This window comes from Borostomias antarcticus (genome assembly GCF_949987555.1).
Source record: "Borostomias antarcticus genome assembly, chromosome: 12".
In the NCBI taxonomy this organism is placed as follows: Eukaryota; Metazoa; Chordata; class Actinopteri; order Stomiiformes; family Stomiidae; genus Borostomias; species Borostomias antarcticus.
Window position 1 is genome coordinate 22,528,876 of NC_140245.1, and position 20,000 is coordinate 22,548,875.

The 20,000-nt window shown below is 49.9% G+C and overlaps 3 protein-coding genes across 3 annotated transcripts in view; all 3 read right to left on the bottom strand.

Moving 5' to 3' along the window:
* The window catches only part of bin1b (bridging integrator 1b), a gene marked incomplete at its 5' end in the record, with an annotated part of 17,825 nt that extends 11,657 nt beyond the window's left edge, over nt 1–6,168 (bottom strand). Inside the window, 2 exons of the mRNA XM_084446503.1 lie at nt 266–346; nt 6,088–6,168. Of these exons, the coding sequence (XP_084302629.1) occupies nt 266–346; nt 6,088–6,168 (162 nt within the window). The remainder of the gene's footprint in view (nt 1–265; nt 347–6,087) is intronic.
* A 744-nt stretch (nt 6,169–6,912) lies between these two features.
* On the bottom strand, nt 6,913–14,312 carry LOC311316063 (indian hedgehog B protein-like). Its single transcript, XM_084446804.1, has 3 exons — nt 13,356–14,312; nt 10,483–10,744; nt 6,913–8,181 (listed from the first exon to the last, which is right to left on the bottom strand). Exons 1-3 carry the CDS (start codon nt 13,653–13,655, stop codon nt 7,490–7,492), a joined length of 1,254 nt encoding a protein of 417 aa, XP_084302930.1. The 5' UTR covers nt 13,656–14,312; the 3' UTR covers nt 6,913–7,489.
* Nucleotides 14,313–18,997: 4,685 nt separating this feature from the next.
* The window catches only part of nhej1 (nonhomologous end-joining factor 1), an 11,943-nt gene continuing 10,940 nt past the window's right edge, over nt 18,998–20,000 (bottom strand). Inside the window, exon 9 of the mRNA XM_084446732.1 lies at nt 18,998–20,000. This exon is cut by the window's right edge and continues 25 nt beyond it. Within this exon, the coding sequence (XP_084302858.1) occupies nt 19,963–20,000 (38 nt within the window). The 3' untranslated portion in view covers nt 18,998–19,962.

Here is a 20,000-nt window from a genome sequence, read left to right on the forward strand (position 1 = left end):
CCAAAGCGCTTCACAATGGCCTCTCATTCACCCATTCACACACATTCTGCTGCCATGCAAGGTGCTAGCCTGCTCATTGGGAGCAATTTGGGGTTCTCTCACTTCGACATTTGGACAGGAGGAGGCGGGATTCGAACCGCCGACCCTACGATCATTGGATTACCCGCTCTACCACTGAGCCACAGCCGCCCCGAGACGGTACGAACAGCAGGAGCGCCTATATAAAGAGGGAGGTCTGGAGGACAGACAGGGGGGCAGGTCTCACCATCTGCTTGCCGAAGTTACCGACGCCCTCCTCGAAGGCCGTGTCCTTGGTCTCGTCGGCTTTTCCCAGCTTCTGGAGGACCTGAGGGAGAGGAGAGACACACGTTCTCTCCTTTGAGTATCTCCTCTGAGTATCTCCACACCAACACACAGAGGGGAGAGAGCTGCAGCGACGCCAGCCCCAAAACCAGTCCAGAGTCACACACGTCGCATTCCACAGGTTCACTAGAGTGTGTTTCCCTGCGTGCGGGTGGCGCCGACAGGTCCAGAACCCCAGATCAGAGCCCGCTGGGCCTCATCGCTAGGAACACGGTCTCACACACGTGGCCCGGCTCGGCCTGGCTCGGCCCGGCTCGGCTCGGCCCAGACAACCCAGGAAGGACAGTGGAGGGAGGCACTTTGACATTTATTTCAAATGTAAAATGCATTACAAATAAAATGTATTATTATTACAATTATTATTATTATTATTATTATTAATTGGGAGGGACAAGGAGGGTGAACGAAGCGAAGGCCTGAGCTGAATTAGAGGTGTGTGTATGTACATGAGAGAGAGAGAGAGAGAGAGAGAGAGAGAGAGAGAGAGAGAAAGAGAGAGAGAGAGAATTCACAATGTGACAACAGTGTTCCTTCCACGAGGGAGGCTCGATGACGATCTGACCCACAAACCTGTTTCTTTCCCATTGATCAGAGGAGTCTATTTATTATAGTCGAGGTATTTTTAGGCCTGCTGTCAAAGCCATGTGTCTCCACTGTGTCTGTAGCCGAGCAGCTGACGGAGAGAGACTACGGGACGGTCTCTTCCTGTGTAGTCAGACTGGGCTCTGGCAACACTTCCCTCTCCCCACGCTTCCACTTCTGCATTCTCACACCGAGGGGCTCAGACTGCACACGAGGAGAAAAGACTGCTGACCTCGACATTAAGAAAGAGGCACCGGCAGGGAGGAACCAAGAAGAGAAGGTCAAGAACTTAGAAGAGAAGGAAGTGATAAAGAAGAACGTGAGACTAAGTCAGGAGAGGGATCGTAGAGGGAGAGTGAGTGAGTCGTCATGAAAAAGCCTGTCGTTTGTGTCAACAGATGTTACCAAGGTCGCCAGATAATCTGGTCAGCTGACCGCTCCTCCTCCTCCTGGCCCTAACACCCCGGCCACCTGGCTTCCTAATCCTGGACACGGCCCTTGGCCACGCCCACCACAGGCCTGGGACTTCCCCTGTAACCCAACTACAGTAGCATCAACACCACCGCCACGACCCCCCCCCCACCCCCCCCCCCCCCCTCCGCCAACATCAGACACCATTCCATTTCCGCTCATGGCCCCTTGACCCGTGTTGCTATTGTTTCAGCAGATCGGAAATGACTGAATAGGTGTGCTGGTTTCCTGGCTTGTTAATTTGCCATATTACTTTAACCCATCATATGCCGTTAAATCAGTGAATATGGAAGAGGGAGAGCAGCACTGAGGGAAACACACTGAATAGGGATTTCTATCCCCAAACTACTCATCAGCTGAGCGTTTTCCTCTGACCAGTTGACAGACATGCCCAGACAGACAGCGATCCTCACATCATCATGTTATATGGAAGCCACAGCCCCTCCCCTCCTCACCCCATGCCTGGGAGGTCAGGGGTCACAACCTTCTGAAGGAATGTCTGATCATGGAGGGAGTGTGGGGGGGTGGGTTAGCAGGAGGGGGGTGCCTCGAAACTCTATCCACCCCCCCACCCCCCCGGCGCAGTGGGCCGCTCCAGGCTAGAGGCACCAGAAGAGTCTATTTTTATGGGCCTGTGAGGGAATGGAAAGGCTGTGGCAGAGGTTCAGAGGTTCGCCAGGAACTTCTAAGAACTGAAGCCGTGCCCCAACTCTCCGGCACTCGGGCCTTACTGTACACTACCGCGAGGGCCGGCCTCAACGCCACTTTCTCCAGTAGTACAGTCCAGCACAGAGTGCTCAGAGCTGTCATGCGCTCATGTTTCTCTCAACACTGAGTGAGATTTCACAGTTAGGATGGACAACTGGTTATGAGAGGAGTGCCTATGAATTTCATTACGGTCTATTCTTGGACTTAAGAATACTGTATGCCAGCCTGGGCTGTCACAGAGTGCATCTTGGGTATTTATTTGTTGTTGGTGCAACTCAGTTGAAAGTCACACCTCAGTTTATACAGTAGGCCTATGTAATAGCTGACCACAGGTTCCAGGCTAAGAAAATGTAATTTTTCCTAATAGAGAATGAGAATCAGATATGATTTTATTTACATGCATAGAAAGATAATATTGTTTGCTTAAACAGCAAATAAATAAACGTGATATCTATCTATCTATCTATCTATAGCTGATTTGACTCCTCACTGTAACAAAGTGCCAACGTTCTTTAAAAACAAAAACATCATCCTCAAGACTCAAACCCAGGACTTCAGATCACTACTGCAATGACTTAACCACTGGGCCACCGGGCAGGATGGTCAACCTGTCAGAAGAAGTAAAGATAAAGTGAAGGGAGATGGTCCAAGTATGGCCAAATTTAGTTTTCTTTTAATGTGTGTGATTCAGTGATTCTGATCCACTCCAAAATGTATTGGGTTCTAAGTTGGCCCATGCTACACCCCTCCACCGAGTTTCGTGAAAATCGCTCAGGTAGTTTTTATGTAATCCTTCACACTTGGTGTCCCTGTTCTTGTGTCCCTGTAATAGTCATTTGTCAATCTAATATTTCATATTATATAAAGGACAGTATCTATAGCCAGTGAGGTATTTTCCAGTTATGTACACAGTGTGTATTACCAACATCATCCTTCATGTCACTCCTCTGACTGAGACTGGACTCTCAATCCCGGTTCACTCTGTAACACACTTACCTCGGGTACATTATGTCACACTGTACAACACACACACACACACACACACACACACATGCGCGCGCGCACACACACACATACACACACACACACACACACCTGTTCGCTGGTGGACAGTATGGGCATCATTAGGTTCCTCTCTGGGGCTTTAGTGGGTCATTCATGGACACATGAGAGCTTCAGGAAAGGACAAGAGATTTGCCAGGAGCCAGACAAGTTTACTGTCTGTCTGTGTGTGTGTGTGTGTGTGTGTGTGTGTGTGTGTGTGTGTGTGTGTGTGTGTGTGTGTGAAAGGTGTAGGAGGGTGCATCTCTCTTTCTCTGTTCTGTTCTGAAGCCTCCTCCGGTCTGTTGTGGCTCACACTGGTGTTCCATTTCAGCACCAAAAATACCCAGAACGCACTGGGCTACCAACCCCCAACACCCACCCACCACCATTAATCCACCCCAACTACCCCATACTCACACACACACACCCTCTCTCTCTCTCTCTCTCTCACACACACACACACACACACACACACACACACACACACACACACACACACACACAGACATTATTAGTCAGAGGAAGGCTTGCGCTCTATTCATAGCTAACCCCTGGCCCAGCAGGGGGGGGGGCATGTTCGACCGGGACAGGTGTGCAGGCTGAGTAGTGACAGGGTGAGGCAGGGGGAGTAGTGACAGGGTGAGGCAGGGGGAGTTGTGACAGGGTGAGGCAGGGGGAGTAGTGACAGGGTGAGGCAGGGGGAGTAGTGACAGGGTGAGGCAGGGGGAGTTGTGACAGGGTGAGGCAGGGGGAGTTGTGACAGGGTGAGGCAGGGGAAGTTGTGACAGGGTGAGGCAGGAGGAGTAGTGACAGGGTGAGGCAGGAGGAGTAGTGACAGGGTGAGGCAGGGGGAGTTGTGACAGGGTGAGGCAGGGGGAGTAGTGACAGGGTGAGGCAGGGGGAGTTGTGACAGGGTGAGGCAGGGGAAGTTGTGACAGGGTGAGGCAGGGGGAGTTGTGACAGGGTGAGGCAGGGGGAGTAGTGACAGGGTGAGGCAGGGGGAGTTGTGACAGGGTGAGGGAGGGGGAGTTGTGACAGGGTGAGGCAGGGGGAGTTGTGACAGGGTGAGGCAGGGGGAGTTGTGACAGGGTGAGGAAAGCAGGGTTGTGACAGGGTGAGGCAGGGGGAGTAGTGACAGGGTGAGGAAAGCAGGGTTGTGACAGGGTGAGGAAAGCAGGGTTGTGACAGGGTGAGGCAGGGATAGTTGTGGCAGGGTGAGTTGTGACAGGGTGAGGCAGGGGGAGTAGTGACAGGGTGAGGAAAGCAGGGTTGTGACAGGGTGAGGCAGGCTGTGGGGGCTGGGGAGGGAGGCCCGGGGCCTCCGGGGAGAAGGCCGGGGTCGGGGCTCTGAGGCTGGGCTGGGCTGGGCCGGGGGCCTGGTAGGGGGGAAGTGGTTCATGTTCCTCCTGAATGATAGAGGGTCAGACCTGGGTTGGTGAATGTCTTGAGGTCAGTATCAGAGGTGTGTGTGAGTGTGCTGGAGTGTGTGCGTGCACGCGTGCTTGTGTGTGTGTGTGTGTGCCATTACGACAGGTCAATCGGCCTCATCTGGATTCCCCTTGAGGAATTCACCCATCATGCTTTGCAATACGGACCGCCGTCAGTCTGCGGTCTCCTGTCCTCCCTCAGCTGCCAATCATATTACATCACATTCCACCAATGGCTAAAGGTCTGGCGGCACCTTTAGGGAGGGGCTAGAGGTGAAAGTAACCAATCGCTGGCTGCGATATGAGTCAGGCAGGACAGGGTGTGGATTGGGGGGGGGGTTAGGGGCACTTTGTCTGCATCGACTGTAGCCTATGACCCTCCCAAACTGGCTTGGGTTCCAAAGGAAGAGCAAGCAGACACTGATCTTCCCACCGAAAGCAATCAAACCGATGGGCAGCATCTCAGTATCTCACCAGGAGGAATTTGTCTGGGATGATCTTCCAGTTTCCAGAAGGAAGACTGACTCAGTCTCAGTTCCTTCCCTTACTGGGCCACAAGCAGTGGTTTCATGATTAGTTACTGGTGTCTACAGCTGCACTGGGGACTTTATTTTTCTCGTCTCACACCCACACACACGCCCACTCACACACACACCCACTCACACACACACGCCCACTCACACACACGCCAGACGGGCACCAGAGGAACGCCATCCAGCGCCATTATGACATGACTGGTCTTTTTCCACCAGAGATTTCTGAGACTGTCCCTCCTCTTCTACCGTCTCCATCCTTCCAGAAGGTTCCAGTCATGCAAAACAGTCATTGTCAAAGCGAGAATTATCTCATTTAACTCTGCGAATATTCAATATAGATGTTCCTCGAATAAGCAAGCCTTCCATAAACTGATGAAGTGTCATTCTCAAGTTTAGGGGCTTATTCAACACCACGTGGTTTACGTCCTGTTGTTGGCAGTAGAGCGAGTGTTGAGTGAGAATGGACAAAAATGGCTGAAGATAATCTTGAAGATTGGATGAGATGTTATTGTAGATCCATCATAGTTACAATTACACCTGGAAAGATGTAAGTACGAGCTCGTGGTCATTCCAACCATGGGATACTGTAAACACTATCGCAAACTATTGGCAAAATAACACTCTCGCATTGTGTATTACGCATGCACAGGTAGTGCGTGCGTAATACACAATGCAACAGTGTTATTTTGCCAATCTGGATACGTGTCCTAAATGACTTGCATTCCAGCACTTAATGTCCTATTATCACTTCCTAAAGCACAGCCCTGTATTCGCTCAACCCCAGCTGTCAAAATGTAGGCTACACACAATATAGCCTAGAAATAGTGGTTTGACATTTGCAGCGAGCGGACAGAGGGTGCTGCCAGGCAAGCCGCTCAGTCAAGGCTAACAATAGGTATTAAATAGGTTTAACTCTTAGCAACAGTTGCAGTTTGTCCGTATAGTCAACCCCTTACCTTTTCTTGCGCTCTGGTGAGTTTTTTCTGGACATTGCTCGCCAGTTTCCCGGCGGTGACCCCTTTCCCAATTTCAGCCATTGTATCCTCCACTCCTTTCAGGGTTACGGGTCTCCAATACTTGACCAGCTGATGCGTTACAACGAGTAAAGAAGAAGCTACAACTCGTCGACTGAGAGGGACTGTGTGAAAACGAGGTACCGCGTAGACCCCCCCTCAAGAAGCGTAATTCTAATCCCGACGACAGCGTCTTAAAGGTATAAAACGTTATCTAATATGCTCGAGTTAACCAACAAACGGAATCCACGTGTAAAACAATGAACATAACAAATATGTATTGCAAAAGAGTCCTAGGTGTATGAGTAGCCCACAGCACGGGGTTGGATGTCTCACTCCTTGCCCCCCGTTAATTGATGAAGCCTCTAGCCCGATATGGAGCGATTGGGTTTCCCTTCTTTGGTTCGGCCGTCCCCTTAAAGGCACAGTTATCGCTGATATTATTAGCCGGCATCTGTTTCACAAGTACGCTAAGCAACTGGTGTCTGTTGCTTTGTCTGTTGCTTTGTCTGTTGCTTCCTGCAACCCGTCGCCTCTTTTGGACGAGGCTACAAAGCATGTTCACGCGCACGCTTTTATCATTAGCTGCTCTTCAAACTGACCGCGCATTCATTCAGAGAACTGGAAGAGTAGTTCGGCTTTCATTCTGAGCAGGAGAAATCCTCTTTTTCTCTGAGTGGGTTGAATACCGGCAGATGGCAGCAAAGCAATATAGGCAAAAGCAAACCAGGAACATTTCCATAATATTTAATTTCAAAAAATAAATCTTTAAATATCTCATTATCCATCATAAACAGTTTAGATCTCTCTTTAACAAATAATAGCACAATGTACACATTGCTCTAAAATATTTAAATATTAGGTTATCTATATTTATTTTGTTCGACTGCGAGTGTGAGTTACTGGTATGGAAATCTTGCTCTGAGGTGATCGCTAAGAAAATATAGACTTTCTTCATAATGCTACTTTGATTTCTATTTGACACACGTCCGCTCTCCTTTAAGCAAAAGTCAGCATGTTTATGTCAAACAAAGACATAGTCCAGCTTTTCACACTTGTTCATTTGTATGCTTCCTTTGTTGGGCAAACAGTCTGTCATCAACAATGTGCGAGAGCCGCCATTATTATCATCTCACTGGACGTGTCCAATGTTCTTCTCTGCTGGTATTCGCTCCCCTGACCGTCTGTCCCGCCTCCTCCAGTGTGCTGCGACCAAGCTCAGGTCCACCAGCCAATCAGGTCGCCTGATCCGTGTGCATTTCTCTCTTTTCAACCAATCACATTGCTTGAATGTCCCTACCCCTCCCTCCTCTTCCTGCGCTGGCCCCTCCCTCCACCTCTGTGTTCAGCTCCCGGGGTGGGCCACGCCCCAGGGGTGGAAGTGTTCAGAGTCCAGCACCAGGGTGCCCAGCCAGTGGAGGACCCGCGAGTACCAGTGGAGCCCGTCTCCGCGCTGACCGGTGGTGCCGGTCCAGCTGTGCAGGAGGCGTAGCGGGGTGAAGGCCCGGTGGGCCAGGGCGTGGCGGTTCACCGCCGCGTAGCACGACACCACCACCCCGTTCACCACCAGCGTCCCCTGGGCGGTGAGGGGCGCGTACGCCCCCCTGCCCTCGCCCACCCCCACCCGGGAGATCCGGCGGAGACGCCCCGCCCCCTGCCCCCCTCCCTCCTCAGTCTCAGCGGAAAGCACGCACTGTCCCGGTCGCGCATCGCTGGCGAACACCGTCCTCATGGTGCCAGGAGGGGGCGCCGTCCCCTCGGTGCAGTTTCCCTCGGAGACGAACAGCAGGTGGGCCGCCGTGAGCGGCAGGCTGACCCCTCCGTCCGTCCTGATGATGTAGAATTGCTTCCGGGTCGCAGGGTCACGGTCCAGGAAGGTGAGGACCTCACTGTATGCCAGCTGCCCGTCGCTGCCGGAGGAGACGAGCACTCGCTCACCCGGCCGCAGGTCCCGGATCGCCCTTTGACCCCCGTCCTCTAAGGTCACCCACGCCCCCTCGGGGAAACAGCCTCCGGACTTGGCAGCCACCGAGTGCTCTGACAGAGGGAAGGAAGAGAGGAAGAAAGAAAGAAGAATGGAAGGAAAGAAAGAAAGAAAGAAAGAAAGAAAGAAAGAAAGAAAGAAAGAAAGAAAGAAAGAAAGAAAGAAAGAAAGAAAGAAAGAAAGAAAGAAAGAAAGAAAGAGAAAGAGAGAAAATGGTTGTAAAACAATATTCTCAAGTGGGGTTAGGTACACACAGCAAATCTGTTCTTCCCTTTAACTAAATATTTGCTTATTTTACCTTCGACTCCACATATAAAAGAGCAATAAAGAACAAAACAGAGCTGAAAGATAAAAGCACCTTTTTGAGATCCATGAAAGTGTGTGTGTGTGTGTGTGTGTATGTGTGTGTGTGTGCGAGTGTGTGTGTGTGTGTGTGTGTGTGTGTGTGTGTGTGTGTGTGTGTGTGTGTGTGTGTGAGTGAGTGTCTGTGTACAGGCACTTGAAGAGGTATGTTGGGACCATCTCAAGTCTATCTAATCCAACACAAATATTTGGGGAAGGTAGGAGCCAAGGCCAGGTGATAAGATAAGCCATCGAGGAAACAGGAAGAGAGGAAGAGAATAAATGTACAGGTTAATCATCTCAGGACTGAGGCTCCTGCACCAACACAACCCTCTGCTCCCAACACTCTCTTTCACAACCTGAGCCGGCCTGAGCTCAGGCCCAAGGCTCCGTATCTACACCTGCAATAACATGAGGGAATGACACAGTAACATAGTTATAGCTGTTGTCCATTGAGTGATCATAGGGAGCTTGCGCCTTATTGCTCCTGTTCCGTGAGATTGATCTTGTACCTGTCCTTGGCCCCTCCCTCATGTGACCATGGTAGGTCCATGCTCATTGGACTGCCCATCTCCAGGTCATCGCCGACGGTCCAATAGGCTGGGCTCTGGTGGACTTGACAGTGAGAGAGGGCTGAACTCCAAGGTGCCTCACGGTTTCAAGTGTCTGGACGTTCTTTCTTCGAATGCATCCCACCCTGGCTGAGTTATCCCTCAACGTTGACCTCTCAGTCCTGTGTTGAGATGGGGCCTGGTGTGACAGCACCCCCTAGTGGCTCCGTCCTCTTGGTCTCCTTCAATGGGTACCAATTTTGTAATGTTACAAATTGTATTCAGAGAAGGGAAAGTCATAAAAATGTCAATAGCGCCAAAGACACCGCTGGTTGTACTGCGGTTATGAGAGAGAGAATGTCTTTGTCTTTCAGATTTGTGTTTCAGTTGAAAAATAAAAAATGGTGCCTTGGGCTGTCTTCCGGTCAAGTCAAGGACTCCTTACTGGCAACCCGATCTGGGTAGGGAGGAGAGAGAAATAGAAAACAAGGGAGAAAGGAAGTAGGAAACAGAACACAGGGAGAGAAAGTGACAATCTCAGTTACCACTCAGAGAACGGGGGTGGGGCACGATGTCTCAACGGCCTGCCTACTCTGCCCTGCCTTGTGGCCCTTTCAAAACGCAGCAGGCGAGCGCCACGGCGCGGGGCTAGTAGAAGCAACGCTGCGTACGAACACAATGACGCAGAGCATCGTCATTTCTAACGGGGGGGGTGAGGTTTTAGGAGTGGCGTGAGAAGAAGGGGTGAGTCACCACATGAGGATTTGCGCCCGCTCGAAAGGGAAGCGTCAAGCGACAACGGACGTCAGGACAGTCGAGAGACAGTTTGGACAGTTGGGTGTTAGGAAAGGGTTAGGAGAAGAGCAGGTTAAGTCAGACAACAAAAGCTGCCAATGGTGCACCGTAAGCCGTGACCAACAGGAGACTCCTGAGATGTTCGGTTCGTTGTGGCACCTGTGGCGATGGGGTTGGTTGAGCTTGCTTTAGTTGAGTAGTCTTCAGTGTCATTTTTGTTAGAGCTGTCTCCAGTGTCCTTTCTCACGCTTCCACTTAGGGAAGCTGACAAAATCATTCTTTTAAGTGGTATTATTTCCCACCTAACACAAACTGATCCATAGAAGTCGGGGTGAGAGGTTTCTGTGTTAGTGGCAGTTAAATGAAGAAAAGAACATCCATGCACTGATTCGGTCGCTCTGCTTCCCTTCCAGGTCATATTCTATTTCCCTATCCACCCCGTCCCTCCACCTCCCTCCTCCCTCTCTTCCCTCCTCCCTCTCTTCCCTCCTCCCTCTCCTCCCTCTCCTCCCTCTCCTCCCTCCTCCCTCCCTCCCTCCCTCCTCCCTCTCCTCCCTCCCTCCCTCCCTCCTCCCTCTCCTCCCTCCCTCTCCTCCCTCTCTCCCTCCTCCCTCCCTCCTCCCTCTCCTCCCTCCCTTCCTCCCTCCCTCCCTCCCTCCCTCTCACCTGACTTGACGCTGCAGTGCACGTGGGCCTTGGACTCGTAGTAGACCCAGTCGAACCCGGCCTCCACCGCCAGCCGGGCCAGCATGGCGTACTTGTTGCGGTCGCGGTCCGACGTGGTGATGTCCACCGCCCGGCCCTCGTAGTGCAGCGAGTCCTCGGAGTGGTGGCCGTCCTCGTCCCAGCCCTCGGTCACCCGCAGACGCACGCCAGGCCACAGGTTCATCACGGAGATGGCCAGCGAGTTCAGCTTGTCCTTGCAGCGCTGAGGGGAGGGGGCGGGGTCGTCGGTCACGGGGCAGAGGGGAGTGGTCGGGCGGACGAAGGCGAGGAGGGGGAGTAGGGAAGAAGGACAGAACAGTGTTTGAGACGGGCAGATGTACATAACCGAAAGTACACATAGAGAGACAGCCCAGGGACACATAGAGAGACAGCCCAGGGACACATAGAGAGACAGCCCAGGGATACAACCAGGCTCTATATCAGACACGAAACATCCACCTATACACACAGTAGCCTGAGATAGACAGCGCCACTATGCATCCATCAACTCCCCCCCGCCTGTAGATCTACCCACAATGCACCCCTGCAGTCACCGCCACCCTCATGTTTGCACTCTGTGGTTAAAGAGGGAGCCATGAGGCTAAGTTAAGGCCTGGAGAAAGAATGGAGGAGTGGAGGGATGGAGGGATGGAGGGGTGGAGGGATGGAGGGGTGAGGTTATGGAGGTGGGGTAGGAGGGGGACCTGGTATGAACAGCACACCCATGCGGCTCCCCGAACTGGGGTCTGGTGAGGGTGAGCAAACAGGAGGGTGAGAGGGCCCATTGAGGATCCTGAGGACGCCCCCAACTCTCTCTCTCTCTCTCTCACACACACACACACACACACACACACACCAATGGCATTTAAGGCTGACTGCACCCCTCATCCTCCCCATGCTACTCATCCTCACATTGAGCTCAGGTCTCATTGACGACGAGACTGTGAACACTGAACACACTGAACACATCGAGCACTGAACACACCGAGCACTGAACACAACGCTGAACACACCGAGCACTGAACACAACGCTGAACACACCGAGCACTGAACACACCGAGCACTGAACACAACCCTGAACACACCGAGCACTGAACACAACGCTGAACACACCGAGCACTGAACACACCGAGCACTGAACACAACGCTGAACACAAAGACCAGTTAGCGAATGACACGCTTCTCTGAGAGAGCCTGCACCAGTAATTCACTGATCCAGTATGAACTAAGCTTTTGTAAAACTCCCATGGCATTTTTGTTTTCTTTAGTGTGGGAGTATTGTAAAAGGTCAAACAGTGACATATCCAGGTAAGTTATCCTATGACAAACATTGTGCGTCATTATGTGGGGCGTATTAATTTTGATAGCTTACATGTATAGCCTAAGTGAAACGCCAAACTTGTATGAATTCTCTCTTGAATGAATACTTCTATGAATGATCATTTTTTCCATGTTGGAACTCCAGCTCAGGGATGAGAATAGTTCATTGCGGAGTCGCCATAGATGCCTTTTCACAGAGCAGTGTGGATTTTAACATCTATTTTTTCTCTGCGGTCGCCGAAACGAACTGGAGTTCATAAATCAGACGATGAATTTTGTTGGTTTTACTTTCAAGGTACAGATCGACGGGGTTTCTGTAGGAGCGGTTTAGCACTAACCACGAGCTACACAAACATTCGATGCGGAGTTGACAACACGAGCCTATGCACACCTATGGCTTTGCTGTTGAACAGTCACGTCTGTATGAGCGCGCCGGTGCCACTCGCGGGTAGCAAAGTCACCACTGAATCAAAAATAAGAGGCGAAAAAATGTGTATAATTAAGGCTTAAACGCAAGTGAAGTGGACTATTTTTGCACATGTGTGCTGCGAAAACAAACAGAAAAATAACACAAAATAGTAAAAAAACAAACAGGAGGTTGTCTCCTGCGGCCGGCGGCAGCGGTCGCGCTTAGAGCTCATAAATTGTGCTCAGGTTGGGTTAAACGCGCAACACTGTGAACGCGGACCGAGGTGACAGCTAAAGACGGAGTGGGCACTTTCATTCCCACGTGGGTCTGTGGGACATAAACGCTAGTGCTTACAGAGGAAGCCCGCGGTCACAAGAGGCAGATATAAATACTTTATTCCTGGGGAATTGAAGTCAAATAAATTCCACCCTGAACCACATCAATGACCGTGTCGTAAAATTTCTGACAGTCCAGAAGGCGACCGTTAACTCTGGCCAGTCAAACTAAAACTAACGGTAAACATTTGTACACGCGCCACTCAGGGTCTAACCAAATAGGACGATAGGGTGTTTTTCCCCTCAAAATGATGTAAAACAGAGCACATAGTGTTTTAATTAAATGTTAGCAGTTTTCCATAGCCTTGCTGCTCTTTTAGACACGGGATTGCCCATGAGACTGCTATAGGCTATATCCATTCAGTTCTAACGAACTGAGGCCGTGTCATTTTGGCCACATTGGACATGTCAACACGTTGGTCAGTCTTGTGGCAGCTGGCCTACTCATGGGACACTCCACTGACCAGTCAACGCAACATTCGGAGTCACCCTGCATATCAATGTTTTAGACAAACTCCGTCTTTGAATTGCGTGACTTGAGAGCGAATTGTGCAAATACGCACTCCTTGTAATCAGTGCTCTCCACTGCGCTGGGCCAGCCAACCAAAGTCAATAACACGGAATCGATAACGCGGGTCCACGAGTTTAAAGGCTGAGCAAAGTGCAAGAGGGAGGCCGACTACCCAACCCGAACTAAAAGCACACGTCTCAGGCGCAGAGGAGCCTAGAGCATGGGGACATATTATCACCGAGCCTCGGCTCGCTCTTACCTGAGTCATCATGCGGTCAGCACCGGTGTTCTCTTCATCTTTGAAGATGATATCGGGGTTGTAGTTTGGAGTGAGCTCCTTGAAGCGCTCCGAGTTCCGTGTTATTTTCCCTTCGTATCTGCCACTCGCTCCCAAAGTTTTCTCGGCGACATTAGGACTGAACTGTTTGTAGGCGAGCGGTGCAAGTTTCCTCGGTGACCGCCTCTTGCCGTATCCCCTTCCCGGTCCGCAGCCTTCACCGACCGGCGAGAGAATCAAGGCGCACCAGGCGAGGCACCCCACCAGCGTAGGGAGCCGCATTCCACCCTCGTTGGCGGGCACCCCGGCTGGTGGCAAAATGTCACTGATATATTCACACACCTCCTCCCCCTGGTCGCTACTAATCTCCGCTCTCTTGTTATCAGAGGGGGAGGAGGACAGGGTCCTTATGAATGAGTCTCAGAGTCCCCAAAACTCGCCATTCCCTGCGCGCAAAAGGACACTGCGTATTTGGAGTCGTCGTATCACGCCGGCGTCTTTTTGAAACTAGAAGATCTCAAACTGTTGGTGCGCTCAGCTCCGTTCACCGTGTCGCTCTCCTATTCCCGGTCCAAGAAGAAGCAGGGGGAATAAATAGGCAAAGTCAGTTTGTCTTGGCAGACGGGTTCAAAGCCGTCCCTATAGCTGTGAGAAGCGGCCACAGACAGGCCTAGAGCGCAGACTGTGCTTTTGGGTAGCGGTCACTGGGTGTCCCCGCAGCGGTTTCTGCCACTCTGACTCGTTCTCAATGCGTCCCTGTGGCGCGAGGCCCTCAGCTGCAGTGGAAATGGAAGAGATCCGACAGATGAGATGCCGTGGAGAGACCGCGCCCTGCCCGTCCTGCCCTCTGTTCCAACCTACCTCTCCTCCCATCGGGACAGTATTCGGATGAGCCTTTGCTTTATTGCCATACGCTCCACTCTCTTCTCAACGCCACTGTGTGTGTGTGTGTGTATGTGTGTATGCCAAAAGACTAGACAAACATCAGCCAACGGCCGTCTAGACTCGCGCACACTGACAGTGTCCTTTGGACCCTTGTGACTATCTTGAACTCCTATGTGGGGAAACGAGTGAACACGCACGCATACACAGAGGCGTGTGCGCGCACGCAGGGAAACACACACACGTACACACACACGCACGCACACACTCTCTCCCAGCCGGCCCTTACATTGGAGATCATGCGCATAGAATTGAGTAGATCAGTGAGAAGCGAGGTAAATTGTGCCGGCAGGTCCGGTTTCACTGACGGAGACAGGAGGACATCCAATACCCGGCGACTGCGAGTTGGACAACATTGCGGTGTCATTGAGTGTCAATTATAGCATGACCCTGACGCTTAATTAGTGCTGTTGTTCACAGTAAATGCGTCTTTCGTTAATCACGTACAGCCTATTCTAAAATGTATTTGAGAACGGTTTCACGAAATAAATCGGTTCAAACAAGCCTATAGCGTTTAAATAACACAGTGCTTCAACACAACTTCAATAGCATTCTTGAGATGCTGCACCTTGAGTCAATATCTCTCGGCCTGGCCCCTCCTTTCGGCCGGCTCCTCCCCCCCCGACTCCACCACCTCCACCTTTATTATTGGCAGCTCTATAGTCAGAGACATTTACATCTCTCCCTCATCTGGAAGCTCCTCCAGAGTTCACTGATTCCCAGGTGCTGGACTCCTTGATCTCCACCACAAACTCGCAAGCGTCCAGGCTGACGACACCAAGGCTGAATCCATCATCCGACATGGAGGAACAAATGACATCAGAGCCCGGCAGTCAGAAGTTTTAAAAGATTATTTTAAAGCACTGATAATTTCCCTGCTAGACACTGGAAAACGGATCCTCATCTCTGGGCCCCTCCCTACATACTGAAGGGGTGCTGAGAGATGGTCCAGGCTGTTCTGGCTTCACGACTGACTACAGGACTACTGTGCTTCCGAAGGAGTCCTAGCCTACTGAAACGTGAGGGTCTCCACCCAGACCGTGACCCAGACTGGGGGCCAGGCTGCTCTCGGAGAACATGGCTTCTTCCCTCAGGCGCTGACATCTGAAAACTCTACTGATCCATCTCCCCTAGGTCCTGATCCTATTGACTCAGTGCACACAAATGGATCAGGTGGTATTTTCAACAAAGTAACTTACTCCGATCTGACAGTTTTTAGTGAATCTAGTGTTAGTGTTACTAGTGGTAGGCCTATAAACATGATTAGACAATGCCTCTCTTTTTCAAGAACCTACAGAGCCAGCCACAGACCTAGTATCCACAGACAGTTTGATATCTGTGCCTCTAACAAAGCTGTAGCTCGAGCCAGTCCCCCCACCCAGAGAACATGAATTCTTAATAGGTCCCTTGCTGGCAAGACATTTCTCATAAATGATCTTATATGTGAACACAAACTAGACTGGATGTTACTGACTGAAACTTGGTTGGATACAAATGGATCAGCAGCCCTGATTGAAGCTCCTCCCCCCCAACTACAGTTCCTCTCAGTCCACCAGAGCTGGGAAAAGGGGCGGAGGAACAGCTACCATAGCAACTGATGCTCTGAGCTGCAGGAGCATTTCCTTTGATGATTTGACCTCATTTGAATATCACCCTGTAGTTTTAAAGTGTCACTCCCCAGTTCTAGCAGTAACAGTCTTTAGACCACCCAAGACATGCTCTACCTTTTAAGTGGATTTTTCTGAACTCCTGCCTATGATCCACACAAACTATGATCAGATTATTATCACTGGAAATTTTAATCTGCATGTAGATAATGAGGGTCACTCAAAGGCCAGGGACTTCATTAACCTCCTGAATTCCATGGACTTCAGTACTACTGGACCCACTCACTACTGAGGCCACACCCTTGACCTTGTGATCCCACTCACTACTGAGGCCACACCCTTGACCTTGTGATCCCACTCACTACTGAGGCCACACCCTTGACCTTGTGATCCCACTCACTACTGAGGCCACACCCTTGACCTTGTGATCCCAAAGGGTCTCAAAACAGTTGTATCATCCATCAGTGACCTTAACATGCATCTCTGACCATTTCTGTATTTTCTTTACAGTATTGATACCCAAACTGAAATTAGCGCTCAACGCTTTGTTAAGAAGCGCTACCTGAACTCTGTAGTAGTCGATCATTTAAAAATAATGATGAATGTAAATAGTGTAACGACCCCGGAAGTGGGACCTTCACATGTTAATGATTTAGTCTTTAATGATAAATTGGGTGCATCCCTTGACTCTGTAGCAATGATGAAACTGAAAAAGGTCGTCAAGGAACGAGGAGATAAATCAACTTAAGAGAACATTCAGGAGAGCTGAGCGCACATGGAGGAAGACCAAGCTACAGGTCCACCGCGATATTCTGAAAGAATACCTTTACTCTTTAAATAAAGCCATGAGAAATGCCAGAAGAGATCACTTCTCAAAATTGATCTCTAGAATTCAAAATAATTCCAGGGCGCTTTTCTCAACGATTGACAACCTCTTAAATCCCGCCCCCTATACACCTGTCAACATGTCCTCTTCAAAGTGTGAGGAATGTAGCATATTTTAGAGACAAGATAACTGGCATTAGGATGCATATCCCCCAGTCAGGACCACATGTTCTGCTTGATGACCCTCTTCCTCCACGGAGCAGGGTTAGGTACTTGTTTACATCAGTTGATACAGAGATGCTGAGAAAAGTGGTGTCACAACTGGCATTTTTACATCAGCACTTAAAACTACCCTGGAAAACCCATTCTGAAGAAAACCAACTTAGACTCCTCCGTAATTTTAGACCAATCTCCAACCTCCTATTTTTAAGGAAAAATCTCAAAAAAAATTGTATTCAAACAGCTAAATGATTTCCTAGCTGCAAATTGTATCCTGGACACATTACAGTCAGGTATTCACCTGCATCATAGCACAGAGACGCTGGTCAAGGTTGTCAACGACCTCAGAATCAATTCTGACCCAAAAAAGCTCTCTGTCCTTGTCCTGCTGGACCTGAGTGCAGCGTTTGGCCCTGTTGACCCTGATATCCTTGTTAGAAGACTGGAGAACTGGGTCGGCCTCTCTGGGCCATAATCAAGCATCTCAATACATGTCAGACATGCTTTTAAAATACACACCCAGTAGGTCCTAGAGCCAGGACTAAGAGGCATGGGGAGGTCCTAGAGTCAGGACTAGGAGGCATGGGGAGGTCCTAGAGCCAGGACTAAGAGGCATGGGGAGGTCCTAGAGTCAGGACTAGGAGGCATGGGGAGGTCCTAGAGCCAGGACTAAGAGGCATGAGGAGGTCCTAGAGCCAGGACTAAGAGGCCTGGGGAGGTCCTAGAGCCAGGACTAAGAGGCATGGGGAGGTCCTAGAGTCAGGACTAAGAGGCATGGGGAGGTCCTAGAGCCAGGACTAAGAGGCATGGGGAGGTCCTAGAGTCAGGACTAAGAGGCATGGGGAGGTCCTAGAGTCAGGACTAAGAGGCATGGGGAGGTCCTAGAGTCAGGACTAAGAGGCATGGGGAGGTCCTAGAGTCAGGACTAAGAGGCATGGGGAGGTCCTAGAGCCAGGACTAAGAGGCATGGGGAGGTCCTAGAGTCAGGACTAAGAGGCATGGGGAGGTCCTAGAGTCAGGACTAAGAGGCATGGGGAGGTCCTAGAGTCAGGACTAAGAGGCATGGGGAGGTCCTAGAGTCAGGACTAAGAGGCATGGGGAGGTCCTAGAGTCAGGACTAAGAGGCATGGGGAGGTCCTAGAGTCAGGACTAAGAGGCCTGGGGAGGTCCTAGAGTCAGGACTAAGAGGCATGGGGATGTCCTAGAGTCAGGACTAAGAGGCATGGGGAGGTACTAGAGTCAGGACTAAGAGGCCTGGGGAGGTCCTAGAGTCAGGACTAAGAGGCATGGAGAGGTCCTAGAGTCAGGACTAAGAGGCCTGGGGAGGTCCTAGAGTCAGGACTAAGAGGCCTGGGGAGGTCCTAGAGTCAGGACTAAGAGGCATGGGGAGGTCCTAGAGTCAGGACTAAGAGGCCTGGGGAGGTCCTAGAGTCAGGACTAAGAGGCATGGGGAGGTCCTAGAGTCAGGACTAAGAGGCATGGGGAGGTGCTAGAGTCAGGACTAAGAGGCATGGGGAGGTCCTAGAGTCAGGACTAAGAGGCATGGGGAGGTCCTAGAGTCAGGACTAAGAGGCATGGGGAGGTCCTAGAGTCAGGACTAAGAGGCATGGGGAGGTCCTAGAGTCAGGACTAAGAGCCCTGGGGAGGTCCTAGAGTCAGGACTAAGAGCCCTGGGGAGGTCCTAGAGTCAGGACTAAGAGCCCTGGGGAGGTCCTAGAGTCAGGACTAAGAGCCCTGGGGAGGCAGCTTAGTTCTTATGCCCCCAGCCTCTGGAACATCCTGCCAGAGGACCTGAATGTCTGAGACCGTGGAAACTTTTAAGCAACATCTTAAAACAGACATTTTTAACAATGCTTTTACCACGTAACTTTACTTGTTTTAATATCTTAAAGTGTAAACTTTTTTTATTTTATTTTTTATATTGTGTTTTTATTTTCAGAATGCAATATACATGTAATACAAACAAAATACCAACCGAGTCCCAAATCCCCCTCCCCCCCCCAAAATAAAAACAAGAAAAAAAACAGAAGTACAAGAACACAAAGTTCAGTGCATATTATGAAATACAATGAAATAGAGAGACTACATTAAAACATTGTTATCCTTTAAACAGGCTTTTACTATCTAAAGTGGTCACATCTCGATGGCTGTCGGTAATCCATGTACTCTAGGGAAGGCTGACAAATTTTCAGAAAGGTCTTGTATCTTTTCCAAAGATTATATGTGATTTTTTTCAAGGGGGATGCAGCTGTTCGTCTCCGAAGACCATCTATCTTAAAGTGTTCTTAATTTGTATTCTGTTTTTATAACTTTTATTCTATTTTACTATCTTTTAATTTTTAATTATTTTACTTTTGTTTCTTTTAAATCTGTTCTCAATGTGTTTACATAATTTATGTTTTTATCCATCTCTTTTTATGTAAAGTATGAATGGTGCTATACAAATAAAATCACATTGACACCAACATTGACAATATCGCACTCTTCCCCGAGAAGCAGTGCTAATTAGCCTGGAGCGTCAGTAGCCCATCGACCAGTCGCAAATAAGTTTTCCATTTATCCTGAACAAGGTAATCATTAATCACCCGGAACCTCCTCTGCCGTTACCCTGATTAAAACTTGCTCAAAATATGCTTTATCATGATGAAGAAAAAATTCCCCTCAATTGAAAAAGATGAGGCAGAAAGTAACATCCAGGTAGCACCCACCTCTATAGCGCCACACACGTGCATTTATGAACCACATTTATTTATTAGTAATAAGAAAATTCCAAATATAAAAACACAATAAAGAAGCCTAACATATAAGCTAAAGCCTTCCACATCTAAAACAAACCACTCAAACAAAGTTAAAATGAAATTCAATTGATTCAATTCAATTGTCAATTAATTATAAAAAAAAAAGTCTAATTAAAAACCTATGACAAAAGGTGATTGTTCTAGGTGACAAGTCCTGCCGTAAGCGTTCCAGAGGAGTGGCTCCCCGCCGGTCCGTGGTCACCTGAACAGCCCAACGGCCTTCTTCTTCTTGGGTC